This window comes from Leptonychotes weddellii, chromosome 9, assembly GCF_054177405.1.
Source record: "Leptonychotes weddellii isolate Sample4059 chromosome 9, ASM5417740v2, whole genome shotgun sequence".
Classification (NCBI taxonomy): Eukaryota; Metazoa; Chordata; class Mammalia; order Carnivora; family Phocidae; genus Leptonychotes; species Leptonychotes weddellii.
Genome location: NC_138377.1, coordinates 59,669,399 through 59,696,576, shown reverse-complemented (window position 1 = coordinate 59,696,576; position 27,178 = coordinate 59,669,399). Strand labels below are relative to the sequence as shown.

General features: G+C 37.7%; 1 protein-coding gene across 2 annotated transcripts in view; it reads right to left on the bottom strand.

Annotated features, from left to right (window-relative positions):
• PRKD1 (protein kinase D1) overlaps window positions 1–27,178 on the bottom strand; it is a 313,593-nt gene that overhangs the window by 76,968 nt on the left and 209,447 nt on the right. For both annotated transcript variants that reach the window (XM_081829470.1, XM_081829471.1), the window contains exons 3-4: window positions 4,197–4,328; window positions 3,051–3,211 (exon numbers count right to left, since the gene is read on the bottom strand). In XM_081829470.1, coding sequence (XP_081685596.1) covers window positions 3,051–3,211; window positions 4,197–4,328 — 293 coding nt within the window. The remainder of the gene's footprint in view (window positions 1–3,050; window positions 3,212–4,196; window positions 4,329–27,178) is intronic.

Below are 27,178 nucleotides of genomic sequence, written 5' to 3'. Positions count from 1 at the left end.
GCAGGGTAGTTTTGTCCCTACATAAAGCATCTGAGGCATAATCATGACCCAAGACAACCAGAAAATACATGCCCTCCTCAAAGTGGGCCAGTGTTGGCTTCCTTTCTCAGTTATCGGATAAAACAAGAGATAAATAGGTATACCGTGAAGGTACAAAGAGCTTTGATACATGGAAAACATGACTTTGAGAACTAGCGGGTCAAATAGTGTCACAAACATGATTTCCAAAGGCATTTCTCATGTAAAGGCTACCTGCTGGGCATTTTATACAAGGTTATGAAAGTTTATGATAATAATATTTTTCAAAGTATTTTATGGCCCCAATATTTTCTCACCTTACAAATTTCTGATTTGGTCACAATCTTATAAGCTTTCTTGACAGACATGGTTAAAATCTGATTTTTAAAAATATATTAAAAAAAACATTTTAAGCATTCTACTATAAAAATTTCCATTCAGCAATAAAGCACTAATGAATTTCAACATTTCATGTAAAATATAGCTTGTAATCAAGTAATTCAAATGATGTAATAATTATTTAATTTGGTTAAATAAAGCAATTAAATAATTTGATTTAAAAACCCATGTTAAAGACTATAGTTATGTATCCTTAATTATATTTACATATAAATTATATATATTTATAAATATACACATGCATATAATTTAAATATGTAATTCAATTTATACTTATAAAATCTAAATTATATACGTAATGTTTTATATTATTTATATGGATGTATGTGTATACATGTATATAAACATGTATACATATATATGTATATATTATAAAAAGTTGAGATAGATCTAAAAGAAGAATCTTTAGCATTAATCATCTAGATTTCTTTTTTTTTTTTTTAAAGATTTTTTATTTATTTATTTGAGACAGAGAGAATTGGAGACAGAGAGCATGAGAGGGAGGACGGTCAGAGGAAGAGGCAGACTCCCTGCCGAGCAGGGAGCCCGATGCGGGACTCGATCCAGGGACTCCAGGATCATGACCTGAGCCGAAGGCAGTCGCTTAACCAACTGAGCCACCCAGGCGCCCAATCATCTAGATTTCTAATCTATTCTAATAATGAATGGCTTTAGAGTTTTAGATTTCTTGTGGGATGTTAAATAATTTTTTAAGAACTTTTCTTGGTAAAACTGAAAGCAATATACAATTAATTTACAATTTTGTTTCTTAAACTTATTTTTAAGTATTCTATAAACACTGTCTCAGTGACTAACTTAAAAGCAAGAGTAACTACTATAACTTGAAAAATCACTACCTATAAAAATTCAAACTAAATCAAGGAATTTCAGAATTGGGAAGCTGACATGAGTTATTTGAAAAAGTAAATAGCCTTTGATTTAAGCACCTTTCAGTTAGAATATCACTAGTTCCAATTAATGCAACATTATGGAATAATATAAAATTACGCATGTACATTCTGAATAGTTACCGAACATAACATATTCTTCTAGTTAAATGGCAGGATTATTTGCCATCTAGTTAAATGGCAGGAAGTATTTGCCTTCCCCCAACAGGTTCACTTCATGAAAGACTGAAAACACAACAAAGTCTCAAAAGAAAGTCTTGGGAAAACAGACTATGACATTTTCCTATTTACCAAAATGAGCATGCATTTGGGCTATATGTCTGGTTTATGCTGTAACAAACAAGGGACTCATTGATACACCTTTTTTTAGAGAAGTCTTCAAAAATTTATCACCCTTCTCCACTCCAAGAAGGATAAATTTAACCTTAATGTTGTAATAATTTTTTAAATTTTTTATTGTTATGGAAATCACCATACATTACATCATTAGTTTTTAATGTTGTAATAATTTTTAAAGTTTTTCTTTAATTGTTTTTACAATAGTTAGATTCTAAAAATTCTTTGTAATATTCTTTGGGGGAAAGGAGCAACTATGGGAAATTTAATGTCTCACACTGTTAGCTTATGTTCTTATTTTAAAGATTTTATTTATTTATTTGACAGAGAGATAGAGAGAGAGCACAAGTAGGCAGAGAGGCAGGCAGAGGGAGAGGGAGAAGCAGTTTCTCGCTGAGCAGGGAGCCTGATGCAGGGCTCGATCCCAGGACGCTGGGATCATGACCTGAGCCGAAGGCAGCTGCTTAACTGACTGAGCCACCCAGGCACCCCGCTTTGTTCTTATTTTATTAATTAATTAATTTATTTATTTATTTATTTATTTTTTAAGATTTCATTTATTTATTTGACAGAGAGACACACAGCAAGAGAGGGAACACAAGCAGGGGGAGTGGAAGAGGGAGAAGCAGGCTTCCCGCCAAGCAGGGAGCCCGATGCTGGTCTCGATCCCAGGACCCTGGCACTATGACCTGAGCAGAAGGCAGACGCTTAACGACTGAACCACGCAGGTGCCCCTATGTTCTTATTTTAAATAATTCACATAATTACCACAATTTTTACTTGGTTTTGAATGTGTGGAAAATCCAAATTTAACTGTCTTAAAGAAGAATATTTAAGTCATATCCATAAGTATTTTAGAGCTAATGGAAATATTTAAAGTATTCAAGTCCTATTTTTCTCTCAGCATTTGTCCATCAGCGTCACCCTGACAATATCGCAGAATGTATGCCAGTGATGCCAAGACATTAAAGACTTGCCTATTTTCATAAGAGCAAATTTAAAATTTTCTCCCAGAATAAATATTCAGCGACATCACAAAGCACTCTAATAATCTCCAGAGGAGAACTTCTTTTATCTCTGGTTTCCAAGTTTCGACGAACTAATGTTTTGCAATATTCACACATTAGGTTTGCGCTGCTCTGGCCCTACGACCACGATGAAACCTCACATATTTCTAATTGCACGAAGCTCACAGATAAAAGCAAACTCAAAGCTGCTCGGTATTTGACGAAGTACTGACCAATCTCCAGCATAGGCCCTGAGGAAACCTAGTCATTAACACCCTGGCTGTGTCCTCCCTCCCAGGGCACTGTCTTGGCTGACACTGTTACCACACTGTCCCACAGGTTCCTCACGTAAATGGATAAATGGATAAACAGGAGGCTGTACCAGAAGGGGCTCGTCAGGGGCGCTGGTAGAGAGCTCAGCAGACACTGTGCGGACGGTGCTGAGCCCAGTGAGGGAAACGTTGGAGAGCCTTCTCCTCCTTACACCACTGCAATTGTTGGGGATTTTAAATGCACATCTCTTATGGTAATTCAGACCGCATCCTGGAAAGAGAAAGTAAAAATGATTTTTGTTCAACCATAAATTAAAAGCTCTTCTGGTATTAAATTATGCATTTTTAAAAATAGTACTGTTTCTTGAGGCTATTTGGAAATTCAAATTTTCTCCTGAGCTTTTTCTGATTTCTTTTCACATTTTGTAAATAGGGTGGGTTTTGAATTCTGATTCTATTGGACAAGCTCAGCAACTATTCTAGTCATCTTTTTTTTTTTAAATGTTCTTTGATAGAATGGACTTGGGCTCTGAGGGATCTAGCAACAAAAACCCAAAGAGATCACCTGAGGCATTTTTAACTGCTACAAGTTCTAATGCGAGTGGATGCATAAGGGAAAGTTAATCACAGTTCATCACAACTTTTGAACTACGTCGATTTGAATCCTGGCTCGACAATTATTTTGTCCACATGACCTTGCATACCTCAGTTTTGCTGTCTATAAAACAGGAATAAGTTACTTTGTTAAGAAAATATGTAAAATACCTTACATGGTAGTTTCCACATGGTAGATCATTAGGAAGGCAGCATTTTCTTTTCAATATTCCCACTATTCATTGTTCACGTTAAGACACATGGGTACAAGCTCCAGTCTGCCATTCTACAGCTGAATGACCTTGCATGGTTTGATTAACCTCCTAAATCTCTGCTCATTTCAACAAACATTTATTGAATGCCTACTAATCCAAATCCTGACTGAAGAAGCAAATATTATTTTTAGTTTGTTGCCAAAATAACACAAAAGAAACAAATCTACAAAATATGTAAATGGTGTGAGTGTCAGGTTTCCCAGATCAGAGCAAATATGCTGAAGACAGGAAATGTAACGAAATGAACAGAACAGAATCCATGCACCCAAAAAAATCGCTGGAAGACATCTGAGGGAAAGATGACATTATTGTAGAGGGCACAACATAAGCAGATAGTTGATATGTTCCTGCATGTAATTGACTTGATTGGGGAAGGAAAGACCTTACCTTCACATTTAAGACCTTGACGCACCAACCCCCACAGCATTTCTCCACAGTGATCACAGAAAGCTGGAGCTCTGTATGAATGAACAAAAAGAGCGTGGGGACGAATCTGAAAGTCTTCAAAGGTGGCAGAAGCTGTAGAAATAGTAACATTGGAAAATAAGTCAAATGGATATTCTGATCTTTAGATAATTAGCATACAGGATAATTAATATACAAGTATGGATATAACTCTCTGGGCAAAGTCAGGAAAGATAAGATGCAAGACTGCTTGGCTTTAGCAGTGAGACTCCATTCTTCCCACCCACAACTTTACCACTGGTGGCTTGGCATAGCCTCTCTCCCATCTTCCTGTTAGTCAAAGTTTCAGGGCACTTTGAGAATAGGTAAAATGTGGAAGAAAGCATGAATCAAGGATAGTTCAATCAGATTTACAAATACCTGATATTACTTAAAAATATTTTGCTTTTTCTTCCCTGAAAGGCAGTCAGAAATATTAATGAAAAAAAAAATTTGATGGATTGAATTTGACAGATCAGAAGATGGAATACTTGAATATGACCAGTAGAACTACATGAGAAGGGTAGGGCCCCACTGGAAGACGGATGAGAAATCTAAGCAGCCTCTTCTTTGGGAGATAGAGTTGTTTGAACTCTTAAGGCAATATAAACAAGCATTTATTATGACCTAAAAATAACTAAGCAGCCTCTTCACCAATAGGTAAGAGGGACTTAATACACACGCTGGTGAATTCCAGTCCACTCCTTGAGAAATACACTTTAGCAAATTATACTCATGATGTAGGGTACTTTTTGTTATCACATATTGCTACTTATTCTATATGGTACTCCTGCAAAGTACTGAAATTCATTACTTTTTTAAATTATATTTTTCCAAATGATATATTTTTTAAAGATTTTATTTATTTATTTGACAGAGAGAGACACAGCGAAGAGAGGGAACACAAGCAGGGGGAGTGGGAGAGGGAGAAGCAGGCTTCCCGCCGAGCAGGGAGCCCAATGAGGGGCTCGATCCCAGGACCCCGGGACCATGACCCGAGCCGAAGGCAGACACTTAATGACTGAGCCACCTAGGCACCCCAAAATGATATTTTTTATTGTGTTACAAAAGTAGTTTATGCTTTTTGTTGTTGTTCAAGTCAAGAAAGATATAGAGAATTGAAAGTAAAAGACCACCCACTTTCCCAAAATTCTAATGGGTAGGGGGTGTAACTTTCTAGATTTATTTGCATACATAGCCTAATGTTGAGCTTACCCAGGACAGTCGAGTGAGTGTGCTGAGTTGGGAGGGAGAAGAGCTGGATTCAGCTTTGCCATTACTCAAGTGACACCTCACCTAATCATCATGAGCCTCAGTTTCTCATACATAAAAAGAGAAGATCTGACTGATGGTAACTTCTCCAAGCCCTAAAAGTTTACACTTCCATTAAAGTTAGGACCATGTGCACTTGATTTCATAAGGTTTTATTCAAAGAGAATTTGTGGGGTGAGGGGAACTTAGGCCTTAAATACAGTGTTCTATTCTGCTTCTCTCTTCCTTCTGGTTGCCTTCTTGCCTTACTTTTTCAACACACCTTTGTTAAGCACCTTCAGTGTTGTCAATGGTACAAATGGGGATAAAGATCTAATGATGAGTAAGACATCTCTACTGAGCTTACCAAACTAGCAAGAAAGATAGGTAAAAACAAACAAAAAACCCCCACGGTAAGTATAAAATGACTTCCAAGTTTCAGAGAAACTACAAAATGTGACCTATGATACTAAATAGAACTAAAACTACAACCCATAGGTGTTCTGGCCCCCAGTTCACTGTCCTTTTCATCACACCGGCATTACATTTTATCTTCCCTATCTCTGCCCAAAGAGTTATGTCCAATAGGCCCATGCTGTGGAGAATAAATATGTGCAGTTTTCCTATTGCTGCCTTGGAGAGCAGGCTATAGGCTAACAAATCACTCCCTGAGTGTACTTAGGAAGTGCTTACCTTGTTAACTCAAGTATACAAGGTGTCACAGAGTGCACACTGAAGATGTAGGCCATTCATCTCTGCTAGGTAGGTGTCCAAACTTATGAGGACAACGCTGAGGGTAACACATCCCTCAGAGCAAGTGATAATAGAACATGCAGGAAAGTGACTCACTTCAACCAGAAAGAATATTACTGATGGTTCGCAGGACATACAACTGGACCATAATAGAAGATTGAAAATTTTAATGGGTTGATTGTTCTTTGAGCCTTGAATAAAAGCACTTTATTCCAAATTAATGTGCTTTACTGTTGAAAATCAACTTATTAAAATCATGACTTTTACTCAGTTGGAAAGATAATTAAAATAACAAGAATAATTAGGATGTATTGAGCTCTTAATATATATTAGATATTATGCTAAGAGATTTAAGTGTGGGAAGAAGAAGCTGATCAAAGAACCACCAACAACCATGCACCAACATGGCCTCCATGAAGTTCTGACTAGCGTTAATATTCTTTATAAAAAGGATTTCAAATTAAATAAGTTGAAAAATTGCATATTATGTTTCTCACTTCAAGATTCACAATATTATAGTCAATGCTTATCAGTAAAGGAGTATGATTTGGGTACCAATCATCTACTTTTGTGGTTTGGTCAAAACACGTCTAATTTGGGGATGGTAAATTCTCTTTAAAACTGAGCTCTCTGACTTATGGAGAGAGAAAAAAAAAATTTGTTTTTATAATATCAGAGAAGGGGTGCCTGGGTGGCTCAGTCATTAAGTGGCTGCCTTCGGCTCAGGTCATGGTCCCAGGGTCCTGGGATCGAGCCCCACATTGGGCTCCCTGCTCAGCGGGAAGCCTGCTTCTTCTCCCTCTCCCTCTGCTTGTGTTCCCTCTCTCGCTGTGTTTCTGTCAAATAAATAAATAAAATCTTTTAAAAAATAAAATAAAATATCAAAGAAAATACTTTGTGCCAATTGTTAACTCCTTGCCTCTTCTTTCCCCTCCCCCTAAAAAAGTCACCCCTCAGGACCAAACAACTATGACAATACTATAATACCAATTAGTTAATAATTACTGTAGTTTTCAAAATAAGGAACATTAATATTTGAGAATATGAATACTAAGCTGTGCTCTCAGATATTTTTGAATTAATCAGGAAAAATATAAATAATTAAACTGAAGATTTTCAATGACCACACTCCTTCTCCACCCCCCCACCCCATTTATGCCAGATAAGTTTGTTTTTTCACTTTTTAAAGGGGATTAACATTCATAAGCGGTTAGCACCCTTGACTTATGTTTAAATGCCATTTTCTAAAGTTCAATTTTAATATTCTCCTGTTAATTTTAGAATAATTAAATACATTTTTAAAATAAAACTACCAAGTACAGGGAGGTTTTACATCCATTTGAAATCAAAGCACAACATCCATTCATTATGAATTTACCTGTTCTGCACCCTGGGGGAAATCAGCATTAGCTGAGTGTATGCATGCCATCTCGCCTAATCACAAAATTGCACTTCAGAGATAATCACTTAGCACAGGAAAACAAAGTGAATGCTGTAATTCCATTTCACTTAAGTTTTGGAATCAAAATGGACAGATGAGAGTAGGAATATTAAAGTGTCTAGAGACTCCAAGAGAGGAACAATGTACTATCTGTCAGTTTGTCATAATCAATCAACCAACCTAAATTAAAAGCATGTGACAGGGCTACAAACCAAGCACAATGGGCCCCTTATACTGGTATTTGTGTCTCTTTGATTTGTTCTATTCAAAGTCTATTGTTATACACCAGTGTGCAGGAGAGGAGAAAATGACATGCTTTCCTTAGTCACTGAGCCTTTGAAACAGGTAATTGAGCCAAAAACTCTAAAATAATCAGTAGTTCTTTTAAGGTTCATTATGAATTGTTGCACAAAATGGAATAAACTGTTTGGTTAGCAGTACAGAAGAAATGAGGCTTCTGAAGCAAAATAAATAATCTCTAGAGGTCAAAATTATTTGCATAATAAAATAAAATAATGTCAGCTCCTCCAAGATTTTCAGTAATTTTTTTTATTGGTAATTTTGGCAATTTCAGAGAAGCATTAACTCTTTCTGGCATCAGCAATTTGGGACAGATATAAGAGAAAAGGTTAACACACTGCAAGTATCATCTCTTTCCGTTTTTCACCAGCAGTCTATGAAGTAGATGTTATTATCCCTACTTTACAAATGAGAAAACTGAGTCTCAGAGAAATTAAGAAGCTGTCCTAGGTAATAGAGGATCCTGATTCAGACAGTCTTCACACCTGAACCATACAAATTCTCTAAGCCGCTCTGGATCAAATTATCGTATTTCTCTGACCATTAAAAACATTATGGATTATAAACTGTATCTTAATTTTATGAATCACTAGAAAAGATATTTTAAAAATGCATTTAAATATAACACACTAACCTCGTATCATGCATCCTTATCTCAGAGATGCAAAAGATACTGGACAGAAAAGAAGTCCATGAAATAACCATAGAATGAAATTAATTCTGTTTGTGATCAACTATCCTTTTAATATGCTTTCTGCATGGACTCCATTTTTTTAAATCCTTCTGCCCCCAAACCAATAGGAGCTAGTAACAGTAACTGGTTTTTAAATTGTCACAAAATCAAAGGTAATGCATCACTAACAGCCAGTGGAATTTTTTGTCCACATGATAACCAGTGTTGCCACATTCAACTGGTAAGTCTGGCCAAGTGCAAAACATTATGAAGTTTTTTAAAGCTGTTAAGATTTATTGTAGATAAATTTGCCTTTTCCTTAACCTCCAGAATATTGCAAATAGCTTCTGGGTACCATTCCCACATAAATACACATACTCATCAGTTTTAAGGCTAAGAAACCATTATGTCCTTTAACATCCCATCATTTATCCAGACACCCAAATAGATATCATAAATCATCCTCGGTTCCTTGAGAGCTTCCACTGGTGGAATGACGACTCCTCACAAATCAGTTTATTGCATTTGTGAATATCTCAAATTAGTAGAAAGATTTTTTTTTATACTGAGACTCAAACACTCCTCTGTAACTTCGACATGGTCCACATCTTTCATAAATTAGCTCGCAGAGGCCTAGTGATCCTAATATCTTCAAGCATGTAGTTGACTAATGCTAGTTTTACTGACGTTATCTACAACCCACTAAGTAATGTAGTATATGTTTGAAAGAGAAAAATGACAAGGAATCGGTACCTGTTATTGAGGGTTCAAAATTGAAGTGAGGATGACAGACCCATAATAATCATAATAGAAAATGCAGAGATGGAAACAGAAAAGGGTGACTAAAACTGCCTGGATCTGTCAGGGAGAGCTTCCTCAAGGACAGACACTGAACAGAACCGAAGGATGAAGTGCATTGTATTTTGAAAAGTAGACAGTGGGATGAAGAGGGAACATTTTTATATAGTCCGATTTTATTTAAGTAGAGACAATTTATAGGATTAGCTACATATTTCTTTATAATTATAATTACTGTGAGTTCTTGACATTTCATCTTTGGTGCACTGTCGGGACAGTTAGCAAAGGGACTCCCAACTGTCCATGCGGCAGGCACGTGAAGTTTGACAACAGATCATTTCTATGCTATTGTGGCCCACATATTTGACAGTACCTATAAAATTAAGTTTGCATATGTCTGCACTACCTCTGCCCCCCATACACACATATCTACATGGACATCCTAAGGCTGGTCATTTCTTTCTGCTTCTTCATTTGTCTCAGTCACTCCAAGCCATAGTTTGTACCAGATTCTCCCTTTGAAGAAATGAGATTGGAATTTCCATTTTTGACTCATATCTGACGAGAAAAATGTTAGTGAGGTGCAATGATGGGAACTTGGGAGGCTATGAATATCCCAGAGGTTATAGCAGCCAAGAGAAAAAAAAAAACCATAAAATGCATTTAGATATGTTGATTAGGCAGTTCAGAAAGTTCTGGGAAAATATTTTATAAGTCCATGGCCAGAGACCCTTAAAAAAACATGGCTCCAAGAGGAATGGTCTCTCAAGCCAGATTGATAGCACAATAACAAGTTATCCTAATTAGGAAGAAAAAGGGGTGGGAGCTAGAGAAACTGACGTAACCTCCCAGGGAACTCTCTGACAAGCTCATACTGAAAAATAAAATGCATAAGCTACAGAAGGGGCAGCAGAGTCTGGTGAAGGCAAATGGCGGTTCTGGCCAGTAAGAGCCACCCCAAGAAGACTAATGGAAAGAAAAAGCCGAAGCTTTGAAAAAGCCTGAAACAGAACAAAAGACCTTGCAGCCGTGTGATATGTGGAAAGGATGAAGCCGAGACAGTCCTGAACCATCAAAAAAAAAAACCAAAAAACAAAAAAAAAAAAACACAGCTTAATGCAACAAAATAGAAAAAGCTGAATTTTTCAGTTGTAATTCTTTCCCTATCTTTTCTAGGGGAAGAGGACTATTTTCAAAAAACAAAAAATTAGAAGAACAAATATATTTGAGAAGAAAATAGAGTAGATGAACAAAGATTATCTAAGGGCTTTAACTGAACTATTTTAAATAAGCCATAAGAAATTATACACAAGGGCTCAAAATTCAGTCTTAATCTTAAGAAAACATCTACTGCAATATTCTTACAGAATATTCTAACAAAATCTTATTGGGCTTAATGAAATTATTCTGAAGGCCTTCTGTATGAAAAACAGAAAATATTCTGATACAAACATAAAAGTTTAAAAGCAGAGTAAAGAAGAAATTCAGCCCTAGTTTATATCAGAATATTCTATAAAACTATGATATTTTAAAAATGTGCTGGCCGTAAGACAAAAGTTAAAAAAAAGGTCTTGATAGCACAGTAATCCACTCTATGTATGAATTTAAAATATGACAGAGGGAATATCGTAAATCAGTACAGCAGGAAAACATTTAACCAAATGATTAACAATTAGCTACATGGTGGAAAATATAACGTAGAATCTTATTTCCTATACTATAGGAAATATATTTTTATATAATATTTATAAATTACAAATAATTTATAACTTATTTATAACTTATAAAATAGATTTTATATTATTTTCTATATTACAGGAGATAGTCCTATACTATAGGAAATAAGGAAACAGGAAATTTCCTAGGTTATATATGTACGTATATATACATACACACATATATATGTATTATATATGTTATACCTGATGAATAAAAAGTTCAAATAACACACCAACCTGAACAAAACAGAAGTGAACGCTCATCAAATCTATAAAAGAAACATGACTGTAGAAAGTAAGGGGAGCTCATAAATCTTAACAGTGATGGAAGAAAATGAATGGTAAAGTTCATGAAGATGCTCATGTAGTAGGCAATACTGGTTGACTTGCCAAAGGGTCATAATGATAGTCTCTTTTTTTAAGCATAGTTACAATAGATTTATGATAATTATATAAAGCTAGGTCACAGAAAGCTAGTTATATTAACATTTTCAGGTATTCAGAATGTAACTCCTAACATACAAGGAGAGCCCCCTATGCATTGTCAGACACCAGACATGCAGGTGACAAGGCCTATGTTCCATTATGAAAATTGGGAAAGTCTGCATATATGCATTCTTGCTCAGAAAAAAATAAATCCTTCCTCTTTTTTTTCCTCTCTGTTTAACCAGAAGGAAGCAGCAAGACAGTAGGAGTGTTTGATGGCAGGGCTACAACCCTGCTCAGGAAGCAGCTGACGATCTGTTCATGAACCAGCAGAGTTAGAGTTAATGCCTCAGTGACCGACCCTTTGTTTCCCTCCCAGGCAACTGAACTCTGGCTCTTGCAGAACATCTGCTTTAGAAGCAGCAATGCCTCCCAGCGTGCTCCAGCCACTACTGATGTATGCTTCCCTGTCTTTCACCCAAACCTTTGCTTTGTTTAGCATGTGGTAACCCCAGGTAGCTAACTCTACTCATCCCCAAACTCAGCTCAGTATCACCTGCTCTGGGAAGCCTTTTGTGATACGACCGCCCCCACCTGATGTAAACTGTCCTCTTCTCTGTTCTCATAAGCTCCTGGGCACACCTGTGTTATAAAATGTATCACTCTATATAGCAATCCCCTTCCTTACTCCTTTATCTGTTCACATCTGACATAACAGATTGCTGGAGGATAGAGATCACACCTTCTCTCACTTTATATGCACATATTAATGATCAATTAATATGATGCAACCATGGCTGAATAAATAAAGCAATGCCTTCAAAACTCATATGCTTGTCTGCAGATCCCAGGTTCTATATTTTATGAAATCCCAGCAATCTCTAAATACAGTATTTGAAGTTTAAAAGCAAAGCCCATCAAAACCATAATTTGGATCACATTTTAAAAAGTGTCTAGCAGTGCTTTTCAGAGATGTCCTTGCTAGTTCCTTATTACTGTAAAGGAAGCCTGGTGTCATAGTGATGAAAACCATGGACACAGCGTCAGAGCAGACCTGGCTACTAATCCTGGTCATAGCAAGTGAGTGACCTTGGGTAAGTCACAGTCCACCTCTCTAAACCTCAGTCTCCCTGTCTACAAAACTCGCTTAGTAAAGCTCACTTGACTGGGACGTGAGGAAGACACAAAGTAACCAGCACAGTTCCAGCAGTGGTTATCACAAAAACGTCTTGGCATAATTTAGATTAACAGTGCGGGCTTTGTAATCCGAAAGACCTGGGTTTGAATCCCAGTTATTATTAATATTATTTATAATTATTATTGTCACCATCAATATTAATGGAAGGCAATACTGCTTTTAAATCTATTACCAATCCATAGCACTTAAAAAATCCAAGGGCTTTAAAAACTACTACCGTTTGTTCCCTCCATTACCTTATAAAGAATATGTTTCCACTCCAGAGGAAATTGCTTTTCTATCTACTGTTCTGGTTAACACTAATTAAATGAAGCTAAGCCCATAGGACGGTGTCTAGTTCCTTCTCTAAGATGAATCAATTAACAGTTGGGAATTGCTGTGGGGAAAGAAGGGTCACTGTATCCTGATGTGACTGAATGACAAATGCCACAGCTGGAAAGAGATTAGAGAGCATCTCAGGTCAAGAAAGAACATAAATGGTTGCCCCATGTGTCCAACATAGAGGAAAAAGAAAATTAAGTAAAAATGTCATGGAGTCAAATTCTAGCTAATGAGTGCAGGCTCTGCAGGCACCCTGAATGAGGGAAAGAAAGGTCAAGTCTGTTTCTTAGAAAGTTCCGGAGCATACAGGAAACGTTATACCTTTAAAAGGATAATGACCTCATTTACATGAGGAACACCCACATACAAACCGCCCTTTAGATACTTACAAAAAGCTGGTAGACAAGGCTAGGTACAGTACTATGGGAAATGCTCTGATAGGCAGCAGTGTTTCTGGCAACAAATGGCATCACTGTTGTCAAGGACATCTGCACACAGAGACACCAGACTGAGGTCCTAGATGCTTTGCTTCAAGCTGAAGTCTCACTGTACCTTTCATAAAAACAGATGCTTACTTTTGATTCACAAACAACAGAACCCTTAAAAGCTGTGAAATCTGCTGGGTATTCCCACTGCAGAAGAAGCAAGAGTTCAGTGCGGGCTGAACTGAATCCAGGGCTTGCTGCACGCAGGAAAAGTTCTGGCTGCCGCTCAGGGGACCAAGGGAAGGGGATGTGCTGCTGAGGAGCTCCCTGCGTTCTTTCTGAAGAACCAGGCTCATTGATTTCATTGGTCTACGCTAGCTCACCAGAATAAGAGCTTTACCCATTGAAAATCTGAGTTGATGCTTTTTAGTCAGGTGCATTGAGGTGCAATTTACATTAAGTAACATCCACGCTTTTTTGTGCACAATTTTGATAAACATGTCATTATGTAACTAACACCATAATCGAGATACGCGCCAATTTTATCAACTTCTCCCAAATTCCCCTGTGCCGCTGTGTAGACAATCCCCTCCTCACCCCTGGCACCCTCCCCTGACAACCCCTGATGTATTTTCTGTCCCTTTTTCAAAATGTCATATAAATGTAGCCTTTTGAGTATAGCTTCTGTCAGCATAATGCATTTGAAATTCATGCATGTTATGTGAATCTGTAATTCACTCCTGTTTATGGCTGAGTTGTAGTCCGTGTGGTTGATACACTACAGCCTGCTGACCAACTCTCCAGGTGAATCCTTTCAACAGACCATCAGTTTATCCATCTACCAGGGCATTAGGGCATACGGTCATTTTGAGATTGAGGGTGGTAGGGATATAGGGTCCAGAGCCCAGGTTCCAGGGGGAAGGCAGAGGCGGAAAGGAATGTTTGTGATCAGTCCAGGACATCCATAACATGGGTTGAAACATGTTTACTGTTGAAAACAATTTCTTTTTTACAACACTGGACAGCATATGACTTTGGGAGGAGATAAGGTGGCTTCACTGCTGTTTCCACCTACCACTTATAAGCTGTAGGATCTCTCTGTACCTCATTTACCTCATCTTTTGAAATGGGTAGAATAATAAACTCAAATAACAGTTTCACAATCATTTTAATGAGAAAATATTTTAAAATAACAGTATTATATTTGGCACTATACTGTGGTAGTACACAAAATATGGTAAAACATAGTAGACATTTTCTCAAATATATATGCATATGTAGATTTATAATAATCTTATGTTTTTATGTCATTAGCAAAAAATAAACTCAAAATAGATCATAGACTTAAACATAAAACCTAAACTGTAAAACTTCTAGAAGACAACCTTAGAGAAAATGTTTATGACCTTGGGCTAAGCAAAGATTTCTTAGATATAACCAACACTTTAATTAATTTTTAAAAATTGGTAGACTTTATCAAAATTAAAAACTTCCGGTCTTCAAAAGATCTCTTAAAATAAAGAGACAAGCTACAATCTGGGAGAAAGTATTTGCAAAATACATTTCGATAAAGGACTTGTATCTAGACTATGTTAAAAACTCTCAACAATATTAAGGAAAGAACCAAAAGAATAGGTTTGAAAGACAGTTGATCAAAGAATCTAATGTAGATGGGGGGCGCCTGGGTGGCTCAGTCGTTAAGCGTCTGCCTTCGGCTCAGGTCATGATCCCAGGGTTCTGGGATCGAGCCCCGCATCGGGTTCCCTGCTCGGCGGGAAGCCTGCTTCTCCCTCTCCCACTCCCCCTGCTTGTGTTCCCTCTCGCTGTCTCTCTGTCAAATAAATAAATAAAATCTTGAAAAAAAAAAAAGAATCTAATGTAGATGGTAAATAAGTACATGAAACCTAGTTCATTGTGGGTACATTGTAGGTTCAGTGGGCTTTGGTACATTAGCTTGGAACTATTATCTCCATTTATGATATTCTTTCAGTTACAAAATCATTCTTGTTCTAAATATTTAATTTACAAATTAATGTGTTTGGGGACATAACTCATATACAGGTCTGTCTATACTTATTTTAGGATCTTACATCACATTCCATCTTTGTAAATGAGATCACAAACTTTGGTCTTACTCAAGAAAATATTTTGGGAGATCATCATTACCAATTTTTAGAAAACACCACAAGTAATTGCAGTTTATGATTTTTAATCTAAAATTAACTATGTTTGGACAAGCTTTAATTTTGTGCAACAACATTCATGTTTTGAATATCAAAATGCTCTGCATGTGTATGGTAAGTGAATTATTACTGTAACTTTGTTCATTTACTCATTCAATATACATTTTAGTCTCATATAGTACTATTACAGTCATATCTGAATTTTAGCATTTAATTCCACTTTCTCTCCCGTTTTAAATTGCAAATCCCAATGTCATTATTACTTAAAGCAACAAAGGGTTAATTTTATCAGCACATAAATTCTAAACAAGCTATCTAGTGATTTCAGGACAACAGAGGATAAATAGCATAGGAAAAAAAATGTTTAAAAGAAGATAGATGTAAATTTTTACGTAAATTTGATGTTTCCTGTTGCAGTTTTAGGTAGTAATGTTTTTTCCAGGGAGATATACCAGCACTGAGAGGGAGGGGAACAAAGTAGTTTTCAAATTATATCTGCAATCCTTGAAATTCGGATAGCAGCTCCTTTCCTAGTCTAGGGGAATATTCTCTTGTGATTATCTTGCGTAATGGCAGAGTTCACTCTGTGCTGGGCATGTAGATAACATGGAGGCAGAAAGGACTGCGTTATTCAGTGCAGTGTAACAGGTTAGAAAGGCCATTCTGGAGCAAGACTGCCTGTTTTTTGTTTTTTTTAAGATTTTATTTATTTATTTGACAGAGAGAGACACAGCGAGAGAGGGAACACAAGCAGGGGGAGTGGGAGAGGGTGAAGCAGGCTTCCCGTGGAGCAGGGAGCCCGATGTGGGGCTCGAACCCGACGCTGGGATCATGACCTGAGCCGAAGGCAGACGCTTAACAACTGAGCCACCCAGGCGCCCCAAGACTGCCTGGTTTGAAAGCCAGCTTCACCACTTATGAGGTGTCTGAGCCTGGCCATGATTCCTGATTCTGCAGGTCTCGGTGACCACATCTGTAAAATGAGAGTGATAACTGCAATAGTAATTCAGGTTTTGAATGTGGACAAATTAGGCGAAAACGCATAGACACTTTAGTGAGGAAAGTCCTGGAGAATAATTTAGATCATCCTGAATCCAGACCTACATATGGATTTTCCAAGTTATCATATCCACTGCAAATTTAGTATCACTTTGCCTGTTCCTTTCCAATATTCCTACTTCATTTCTTTTTGTAGTGTTATTCCATTTGCTAAGAATTTCCTGAACTAGGAAAGATAGCTCTTTTCTTCTTAACCTTAATTGGACTGTGCCTTGCATATTCTTATTAAAAATGATGTTATTAATTTAAGTTAACTACTTCTTATTAAGATTCATGAAAGATTATAAAAATTGACTAATAATGTCAAATCAACTTTTTATTCCTAGAATAACTTACTTGGTTATTTTGTATTATTCTTTTGTATTCTTACAGATTCTATTTTTCTCAACACTTTATTTAGGACTTTTGTATCCAGAAAGCAAAAATATTTCATTAATTGCATGTGGGTTCTGATTTCAGGTATTCCTGGGTTTTAGGTACAATTTTACTCCTAAGTAACTGGGGGCTTCCTGGCAAATTGCTTAACTTTTCTATACCTCTGAAAAAGGCTTATCATAGTGCCTAGTGAATGGTAAGTGTTTAAAAACATTAATCATTCCATTAGTGGACACAGTCTATTCTTCCTGTCTTAGTTTCCTTTCTTAGTCGGCTTGGGCTGCTGTAACAAAATATTACAGACTGGATAGCTTACAAACAACAGTTCTGGGGGCTGGGAAGTCCAACATCAAGGCGGCAGCATATTGAGTGTCTGGTGAGTCTGTTTCCTGGTTCACAGATGGAGGTCTTTCCTGTCACTAATTGTAGATGGCAGAAGGGGTGATAGAGCTCTCTGTGGTACCTTTTATAAGGGCACTAATCCCATTCATGAGGATCTACCCTCATGACCTAATCACCTCCTAATACCAATCACTTCGGGGGTTAGGACTTCAAATGAAGTTCAGGTACATAAACATTCAATCCATTGCACTTCCTTTTCCTTCTTATGGTGTCTTTTCCAGGTTTCAGTATTAAAATTTTGCTAGGTTTGGGTTAGTTATTAGACAAGATGTTCAACTTTTATGTGTTCTGAAATAGTTTGTGCTTAGGTATTTGATAGAAATTCCACCCAAATTGTCTACACAATGCTCTTTTTTTGAGTGGGCGGGGAGAAAGTTGGTACATCTCAAACAAATTGTAATTTTTTTCTATCAAAAAGTGTGCGTATGTGTGTGTGAGTGCATATACCAGAGAGTAAAGAGAACATTCTAATGCATTATTACAAGCCAAATCATATGACAGTGAATAAATCTTACTATTAAAATATATTTCAGTACTCAATTGATTTTAATTGTATCTCTGATGAAGATAATGGATTTTAACATAAATGTGCAGATTTAAATTAATAAACCATGAATACTTGAATCACAACATGATTAGCATACATTTAACATGATAATCCTTACCTTAAATAATAAAATATTATTTGAAATGATAACAAGTAAGCATTAAAATAAACATTAAAAACAGAGGACAGTTTGTACATCAACTTCCAGCTTTAGGTAAGTTAAAAGCTCCAGCCATTATTAAATGCTGCATGTTATCAGAAGGCCATATGGCAGGAGAGAGTGCAATCATTTTCCTGGACTCTTTTTCAGTAATTTTCCGAGATGAAAATGATAAAGAAAAAACCCAGAAACCAAGCCATGTGCCACATTTATCTAAAAAGCTTATGAAAATAAACCCTAAAAGTGAAAATTTTAATGGAAGAAAATTGATTTGATAATAAGCAAAGAATAGATTCAACATGTAACATGTGTCAATTTTAGCCCATCTTCCTAAAGGGTGCTATAAACATAATATTAGCACAAGTGATTCTGAGCAAAATATTCCAAAAGGTGATTTTGCCTGTCGGATTATTACATTTAGTAGAGCTTTGAAGTCTTTTCAAAGGCCATTGTTCTTGGCACTCAAAGATTGTATCTGGCCTTCAACATTTCTCGGCTCACTCAACATTTACAGTAACACTCTCTGGATTATTTCTACACTTGACATGATTAAACCAAACAAATATAGCCTCTTCCAACATATTTAAAAGAAAATAGCAAAAAGATTCATGGTCATTCCACTAGGATTTTATATTCTAGCTGAAGAAAGATGGTAAATATACTAAAAAACAAACAAAATAGGCCAAGTAGGCTATAACACAGTATGTAACCAAATATGGATTGGGAGATTGTAAAGGTCAGGAAGAGTTCCTGGGAAGGAGAAGGGAGACTGCACAGAACGATATGCTATAAAAGATGAAGGAAAGTATAAATCTTGGATTGAAGAAGAAACAGAATTTCTCAGATAGAAACACAGTGGGAATAAGGTTCAGAAGAGGAAATAAATATGGGAAGTTTGGAGTACTGAAGGAATCAACATGATCGGATGGGAAGGTCATTATAGTCAAGAAGTGGGAAAGACAGTGGGCAGTTTATCTGGGATCAGCTGATGGCCAATTTTGGTATCTCAAGTTGAGGCTCTAGAATGCAGTAAGACATCCTTTAAAGTCTTTTTTAAAAAATGACTGGAATTTATTTTAGTTAAAAGTATCACATATACAAAAGAGCATGTAGAACATATGAGTAGGTTAAAGAATAATAACAAACAGCCATCGTACTTTCTATCCAAATGAAGAAAACTACCATTACCTTGGAAACTGCCTTGTGATCCTGTCTCCAGCTAGGTGAAGTATGTAGAAAAGGGTTTTGGTGAGATGAGTTCACTCATGTTTAGAGCATATAAAGGGAAAACACAGAAAGTACAGAGACACTTGAGAAAGCAACAAGAACCCAGGGGGCCTTAAGCTAGGAAAGAAGCAGTGGGAAAACAGAAGAAAGGGACAACCTATGGAAGAATGGGAAGACAAATATGACTCCACTTGTTTGTTTATTTTTGGAGTTGTTTTTATGTTTGGCTTGTTTTTGCATGGATGAAACAAAACAATGGCACCACTACTTAAAAAAAAAAGGAAAGAAAGGAAGGTTTGAAGGGAAAGCCCATGTTTTAGACCCATAGTTGAGAGAATGAAAGATTTAAGTGTAAAATCTACATCAGTCCAGTAGAGACTACACGAACCTTTGAGAAGAAGTAGAGCAAAGAGTTAAGATTTGAGGCTTGAGGGCTAAGAAATAACCAGGTGAAGGGGTTGTTAGAGGGCAGGGGGACCCAGGAGCTACTCTGTCACAGATGAGGGAGGAAGAAAGCCTTTGGAGAAGGGTGAATTGTGTGGCCTGAGAAAACACCTCCAGACTTTTTCACATCAGGTCAGTTAGAGACCTTTGCAAGAGGGAGTGAAGGGGCAGAGTGCAGCCTGCCGGAAACTGAGGAAGAAAAAAAAAAGAGAGGAAAGCAGTTATGTAGGTACTTCTTTCCTCATTTAGAAAGCCAAAGGAATCTCCTGTTCCTTTAAGCTTCTCTTATCCACAGCAACTGGCATTATAAGGTAGCAGAGGTCCGCAGTGATGCCTTTAGGGTGACTGGAGCAAGAGCAAAATGTCCTTGGACTGTAGCCATATCATGATAATCCTGCTGAGGTGACCCATAACTAGCCCTCTGGCACCTTTAATAAGCCCAGGGCAGAGCTGAGACGTTCATCACCTCTTTCCTCCGAGCCTCTTTATGCCTTAAGAAGGAGAAACAAGAACAAATACATATTTCCTATTCAGTGTCAAAGCAGCTGGGCTTTCCTAAACTTCCCTGCACTTCCTCCTCACAAACTGCCTGCATCTACTGCAGAAGTTCTTGACCTTGGTTGTGCACTAGAATCACCTAGAAAGCTTTATATCTGTGGAAAGTTCTGATCCTGACCTCTAGAGAATCTGATTTAATTATTCTGGTTTGGACCATAGATATGCATTTTTTTTAAGCTCTCAAGAGTGAACAAGGTTGAAAATCACTGTCTAAGGCTGACCTCACTGATTTTCATGGGTCTCCATAAGCTGATAATTAAAAAGGACTTAGAACCTAGCATCAGTTTATTATGTTTCAAGCTATTAAGGGACATATTTGAAGTAAGATGTGATCACCATCCATAATTTTGCTAAGGAGGGAAATAAAACAACATTGTATATAACAATTTTAAGAACATCAAAAGACATATGTGACTCTGAATTGTATGACGACAATCAGTGAGGCTAACACAGTAAAAAAAAATATGCCTGATGCTATGTTTCAAAGCATAGGAGTGAATATGCCAGTTTAACATAAGCCTAGTAAAATCAGAAACCTATGAGAAAGACAGTCTAACTGAAGTAAAATTCTTCAATCTTCCAAACATCCTTTACCACTGATCAGTGTTTGCCTGTAGATTCAATAACTCTCCAAAGGCAATGCTGTGAACATCCGCCATAAGAACAAGGAGTGATGGGGAACAGGGGCCATATATATGTCATCCCTTGCCTGGCATCTCTACTTTCATTAGCTGCTAGGATAACCAAGGGAGAGAAGCTATGTGTTTCCTCTCTGTGGATTCTAAAATGTACACATAAGTCGTTTTTTGGACTTGGCCAGTGTGGCATGAAAGATTACATAAGAGAGCAGAGAGTCTGTTCTCAAAGCTATGGTACCATCCTATTAAAAATGCCATTTATGGAGAGTTGATGGTCCAACCTGGACCCTGATGAAATGGATTCTAAACAGCAAGAAGCAGGTTTACTGAGTCTTCTTTTTGGATAAGAATCATTCACCTCTAACCCAGTAAGCTCATTTGGTACCTACTTTCTGTCTATTCCTTCATCAGAAATTCACATCTGAATTCAGCTTGCCCAGGGGACATCCATACCTAAAGAGGCAGACCCCCTTAAGGGGGGGAACCAAGGTGACCATTTCTGGACAACCACGGTACCTGGTCCATTCTCAAGGGGGAGTTACATTGTAATTAATTGGTCAGACTGCAAGAAACCATGTAGACTGAAGTCCTACAAATGGGTGGAACACTCAGAGGAATAAAGTCGGCTGGGGGTAAGGAAAGGTGTGGTCTCTTCAATCTTCCTTGCAGCCTAAGAGGTAGGAAGTAAGGTTAGCCTTTGATGGTGTTTTCTCTAATTGGCTATGGCAGTCCACAGCTGAAGCAACTGCCCTCATCAACTTGACCTATATGTGGAGCTAGGATAGCCACTGCAGTAGAACAAATATGACAGTTCTAAGTCATGGCTAAGAGTATACACTGGGGTCAAAGCGCTGGGCATAAGCCTTTGGACTCCTCCTTTGGGGGGGGGGGGAGTGCGGGTGTGTGTGTGTGTGTGTGTGTGTCTCCCCATTAGATAACACTGTATTAAAGTCTGTCAAAGACATGCTCTGTGTATTCAATCCAAAAATCTAAATCCAAATCTCATGAAACGTTTTCCAACAATTACCACTAAGGTTTTTAGAAAAAAAGTTAAATTCTTGCTATTTAAAATGTGGTCCATGGACCTGAAGCATCAGTATCTCAGAGCTTCTTAGAAAGGCAATCTCAGACAACCACACCTCATACTCTACCCTCTAGAGGGTGGGAACCCTCTACCCTGCCAGACCCACTGAATCAGAATCTACATTTTAACAAGATACCCAGGATATTCAAATGCACATAATGAGATCTGAGACTTCTGAGCTGATGAGGTTTTGGACTTTGAGTTGATTCTATCATGACTTTGGGTGATCTTGGGATGTGGTCAGTGTATTTTGGATATGGGTTGGATGTGAATCTTTTCAGGCCAGAGGGAAGACTGATAGGCCGAACAGTCACTCCCTCCCCTCCTAAAGATGTCTACATCTAAATCCCCCAAACCAGTAAATATGTTATGACAAAGATAAATTAAGCTAGCAGTTGGAGTTAAGGCTGTTAATCAGCTGACTTTAGACAGGGAGATGATCTTGGATTATCTGGGTCAGAACAATGTAGTCACAGTGGTCCTTAAATGTGGAAGAGGGAAGCAGAGGAGTCAAAGGCAGAGTGATGCAAAATGAGGAGGATTCACTTGGTCATTGCTGGCTCTGAAGATGGTGGAGGACCAAGGGCCAAGGAGTGTGGGCCTCGAGAACTGGGAAGGGCAAGGAAACATGTTCTCTTAGGCCAGTGAGACCCATCTGCATTTCTCACCTCCAGAACTAGAAGATAAATTTGTGCTGTTTGAATATAAATATTCAATATATAAAATAAAATTTGTTAAAGCAGCAAAAGAAAACTGAACAGGGAAGCACTGTTCCATTTGTTTCAGCTTCGCCCTGTAGTGTTCTATACCAGTATTTTGGGACAAATTTCCTGCTGCAAAGAAAGTATTACTGCTTCTTGTTTACCTGCTCCCTTTCATATTGTATATTCTCTTGCTTTCAAAACTGGGAGACTAATGCATTAAAAAAAAAAAATCCCCAAACTTCATTTAGCTACTGCCTCCAATTTTTTCTCACAGTAAAACTTCAAAGTTTTCTTATGTTCTTTCTGCTCCCTGACCCTTTGTCTTTTCAGGAGAATGAGAATAGGTGATGAATTTAAAAGCTTAAGAATAAAATGGAAAAAGAGAAGAGAAACTGGTACCCTGGCAAATTTGTTCTGTTTCTGAGTAATCACAAGCTAATTGTATTTATATGTGTCCATTAAAGAGATGAGTAATATTTTCACACTGGGTGAAGGGAAAGGTGAATAAACTGTCTGTGTCACTGTTAACAGTGTCCACATGGGACCAACCCTGCCTCCCTCACGTCACCAGTCAATGTGTATTTGGAAAGTCATTATGACAGGCATTATTCTCCATTGTATTCTGAGTAATGTGAGCCACACAGAGACTTCTATTATGTTGAAATTATTAGGCAGGCACTTAGATATGTCAAGCAATTACACACTTGAATATCTTTAAATTAAGTAAGGAAAAATATTATCTTTGAGAAATGTTTCTCTTTTGTCATAGCTATATTTTATTGTCCTTTGTGTAAAATCAGAACCTGCCCTCATGGATCATAGTTTCTATTCTGTGCTTTTTATTCAAATATGCAACATGGCACAATTTGTATTCAAGAATTCATATACTTAATGGTGAAATGCTCTTAGAAGGATCAGTAGAAGCCAAAAACACTAAGAGAATGCTGAGAAAATGAGCAGTTAAGCTTTTGAAATTGCTGAGTATAGATGTAATTCTCAATTATACTACTAATGACATTTGCCAGAGCAAAAAACTACACCGAACCTAAACAGAATGAACAAATAGAAAGTGGAAACTAGCAAAATGGCCATGGATCATTGTACATAATTTAATAGCCACTGAATCATAAAGTCTACATTACATGTCTGTGTGAGTATTCATGTAATTAAGGGTGTAGGTATGCAATTTGGCTTCTGGTTCTCTATCATACTAGTTCATATAGAAATGTAAATGTCAGATCTGGGACTATCAACAAGGTTTGGTAATTATTATGTACTTGTTTATTTAGCATCAGTTAAAGTGAGGATACTGAACTTTGCACACTGGTAGGAAAGAAGATATGTATTAGAAGAATTTCTTTTAACCTCTATCTCAAGGGCTTTTTCTAGTCCCTCCTAAGGACTGAAAGGGTTCAAGGTCTTGCTTAAATAATTTTACTTTCCCTTGTACATTTCAAATGTTTTGTAAAATTAGCTCAGATCCTTCATGTAATCCATATTGGACCAATCTTCCTGAAATACCACTTTCACCAATTTTCCTCGCTTGCTTAAAATTAAATGGCTTTGTCTCTCACTGCATTATTTATTCAAGAAACATCTGTTGAACAGCAACTGCATGGAATACACAGGGCTAGGAAGGGGACAGGCAAGGGGAGGTGGGGATGCTAAGAGAAAAAGTAAAATATGGCTGGGGTGCTTATGGAGATTATGGTCTAGTAGAAGAGATCAAATATATATAAACACTACGTAGCTGTGACAAGTACTGTAACACTGCAGGGGAAACTTCATGCAGAACTTGGGATCTCACCTGGATCTTGAAGGGTAAATGTAAACCTTAAGAGGCAAAGCTGGGAAAGAGGCTGGTATTCTCAGCAGAAAGAAATGCCCAGAAAAGCAAAGAACAGTTCAAGAAGGTCAGCTGTTCAGTTAGGTTGAATCACAGAACACCCAAAAAGCATGTACAGAAGTTTGCCAGGGAAAAGCCAAAAGGTGAGTCAGGGCTTGTATAGAAAGGGCTGGATGCTTAGAGAAATGGGATTCAGCAGATGATGAAATGGAAGGCACTGAGGACTTCAGGCCAGACTACGGTCAGGTTTTTCGAAGACTGACATGTAGAATGGTCACGGAGAGGATGGACTGCAGAGGGGCGAGGACACTAATTAGGAACAGCTACAGGGGTTCTGATGGTAAAAACAAAGGAGAGAAAAAGAAAGGCAAGTTATAAACTTGACAACAGATGCAATGAGACGTTATTGAGAAAAGTGTCAACTGAGCCCTTACAAACTGACCGGAAACCAAATGCTACCATCAAGGATAACAGATCACCAGCAGGAGGGGTGAGTTGAGCCAGAGGAGCAATGAATTCTGTTCTGGATATGTTGAGCTAGGAGTGCCACTAGGATATCCAAGTGGAGATGTCGACCAAATGGTTAGAAATGTGCTTCAGGAGAGAGTTTCGGACAGAGACTGAGAGTGGAGAAGTCACCCACCCCACAAACAGTTCTTAAAGACACAGGAGTGACAAGGTTACCAACAGAAGGAGTAAAGAGGCCTAGTGGAGGTCTTTGGAGGGATGGAAGAGCCACAGTCAGAGAAGAGGCAGGAGTTCAATGGAAGCTAAGGGAGATGCGATGTCCAAACTGAAGGGTAATTAAACCAGATCAAACGCTGAAGAGAGGACTACGGAGTAGAATATGGAGTGAGAAACAGTAATAACTAACATTTATTATGCATGTAGCATGTATCAGGCACTATGCTAAACACTATATGCATGATCTCACTCACTCCTGACCCCAAACTGCAACAAGGTAGATCCTACTGTCATTGTCCATTAACAGATGACAAGATTAAAGTTTTTTCGGAGTTTAAGGAACTTGTCCAAGGACATAATGCTGGTTGGTACCGGCAGACCATGGATGTACCCAGGGCTCTATCAAACGCTAATGACCATTTTCTCACAGTTAACAAATTCCTTGTGTCCACATGTTCACACTCCTCAAAACCAACCCTTAGGGCCCAGTTCCAGAACCATCATTTCCAGAAAGTCTTCCCGGACTCTCCAAATATCCTCTTTATAATGTTCACAGCCCTTGCTCTTTAAGACAAAGAGGATCATTTAGTTCTATGCACTGTCCTTATATTATACATCAATAATTTAAGTGCACTGCTCTCCCCTCAATTAAGTAGCTGGAAGAAGTAAGGAAACATGTTCTTTTTAGACCCCTGAAACCTATTTATCACATTTTACATTTCTTCTGTGCCCTACACTTGTCATTGAGAGGTGTGGTGTACCCAGTGAGGAAGTATTTGTTATAAATGAACCCATGTCCCCAGATGCTAAAAGAAATTAGAATTGGCTGAGGGTTAAGGGAGCAGAAATGTTCTCAGTTATATGGGTTTAACAGGATGATTCTAAGAGAGCAGAAGGACGTTCCCAGCCCGCTAAAAAGCCTGTGCAAGCTTGAATGGACGATGACGAGGATGGAAAGACCCTGCTCACTGGGTGGGGCTATGCAGAACTATTCTGAGCTAAAAGCTCTGAAAATACACTTGGCTTCTCATGCAGTTATCACACCCCTGAGATTGTTAACAAATTAAGGCACACAATTTTTCCAGTGGACTCACAGTTTAAGCTTATTTTAGAAGACTTGATTTTCTGAATTCTGGAAGAATTTTTTTTCCCCCTTTCAGGGAGTATTCTACAAAAAGTATCTCTGAAACAAAGCTTTACTTTGATGGAGTCCTTCTTTAGAGTAAGATTTAGACAAACTCCAAAGAGAAGCCCCTCAAACGTCCTGGCTCATCACCATCCAGCAGCATTTCTCAGGCCACAGGCCCAAGGCGACTTCTCTCACAATTTCCCACTCGAAGTGCAGAAGAGCAGCCCACTTGGCAGAAGCTTGACTGCCCTTGGGATTTGGGACACCTTATTTGAACCCAGAACATCTAACTTGATGACTGCTTGAAAGTATGCCCTTGCCCTGCTTTGAGTGCCTGTTTTCAGCTTGTTTAAATATGCTCCACAATGTCAGTCTAAATATATTTGAGAAAGTAAATGCCAAACAAAATGCGTTTAAAACCACTGTTCCTTTTATCATCTGCAATGGAACTTGACTCTGACAGAAATGATAGAGCACATCCAAACATCTAAAAAGTTTCATTTTGGTGAAAAAAGACCATAGCGATGAAGTTCTTTACAAATGAACTTTCTGCATACACCACAAGCTTATATGATTACATT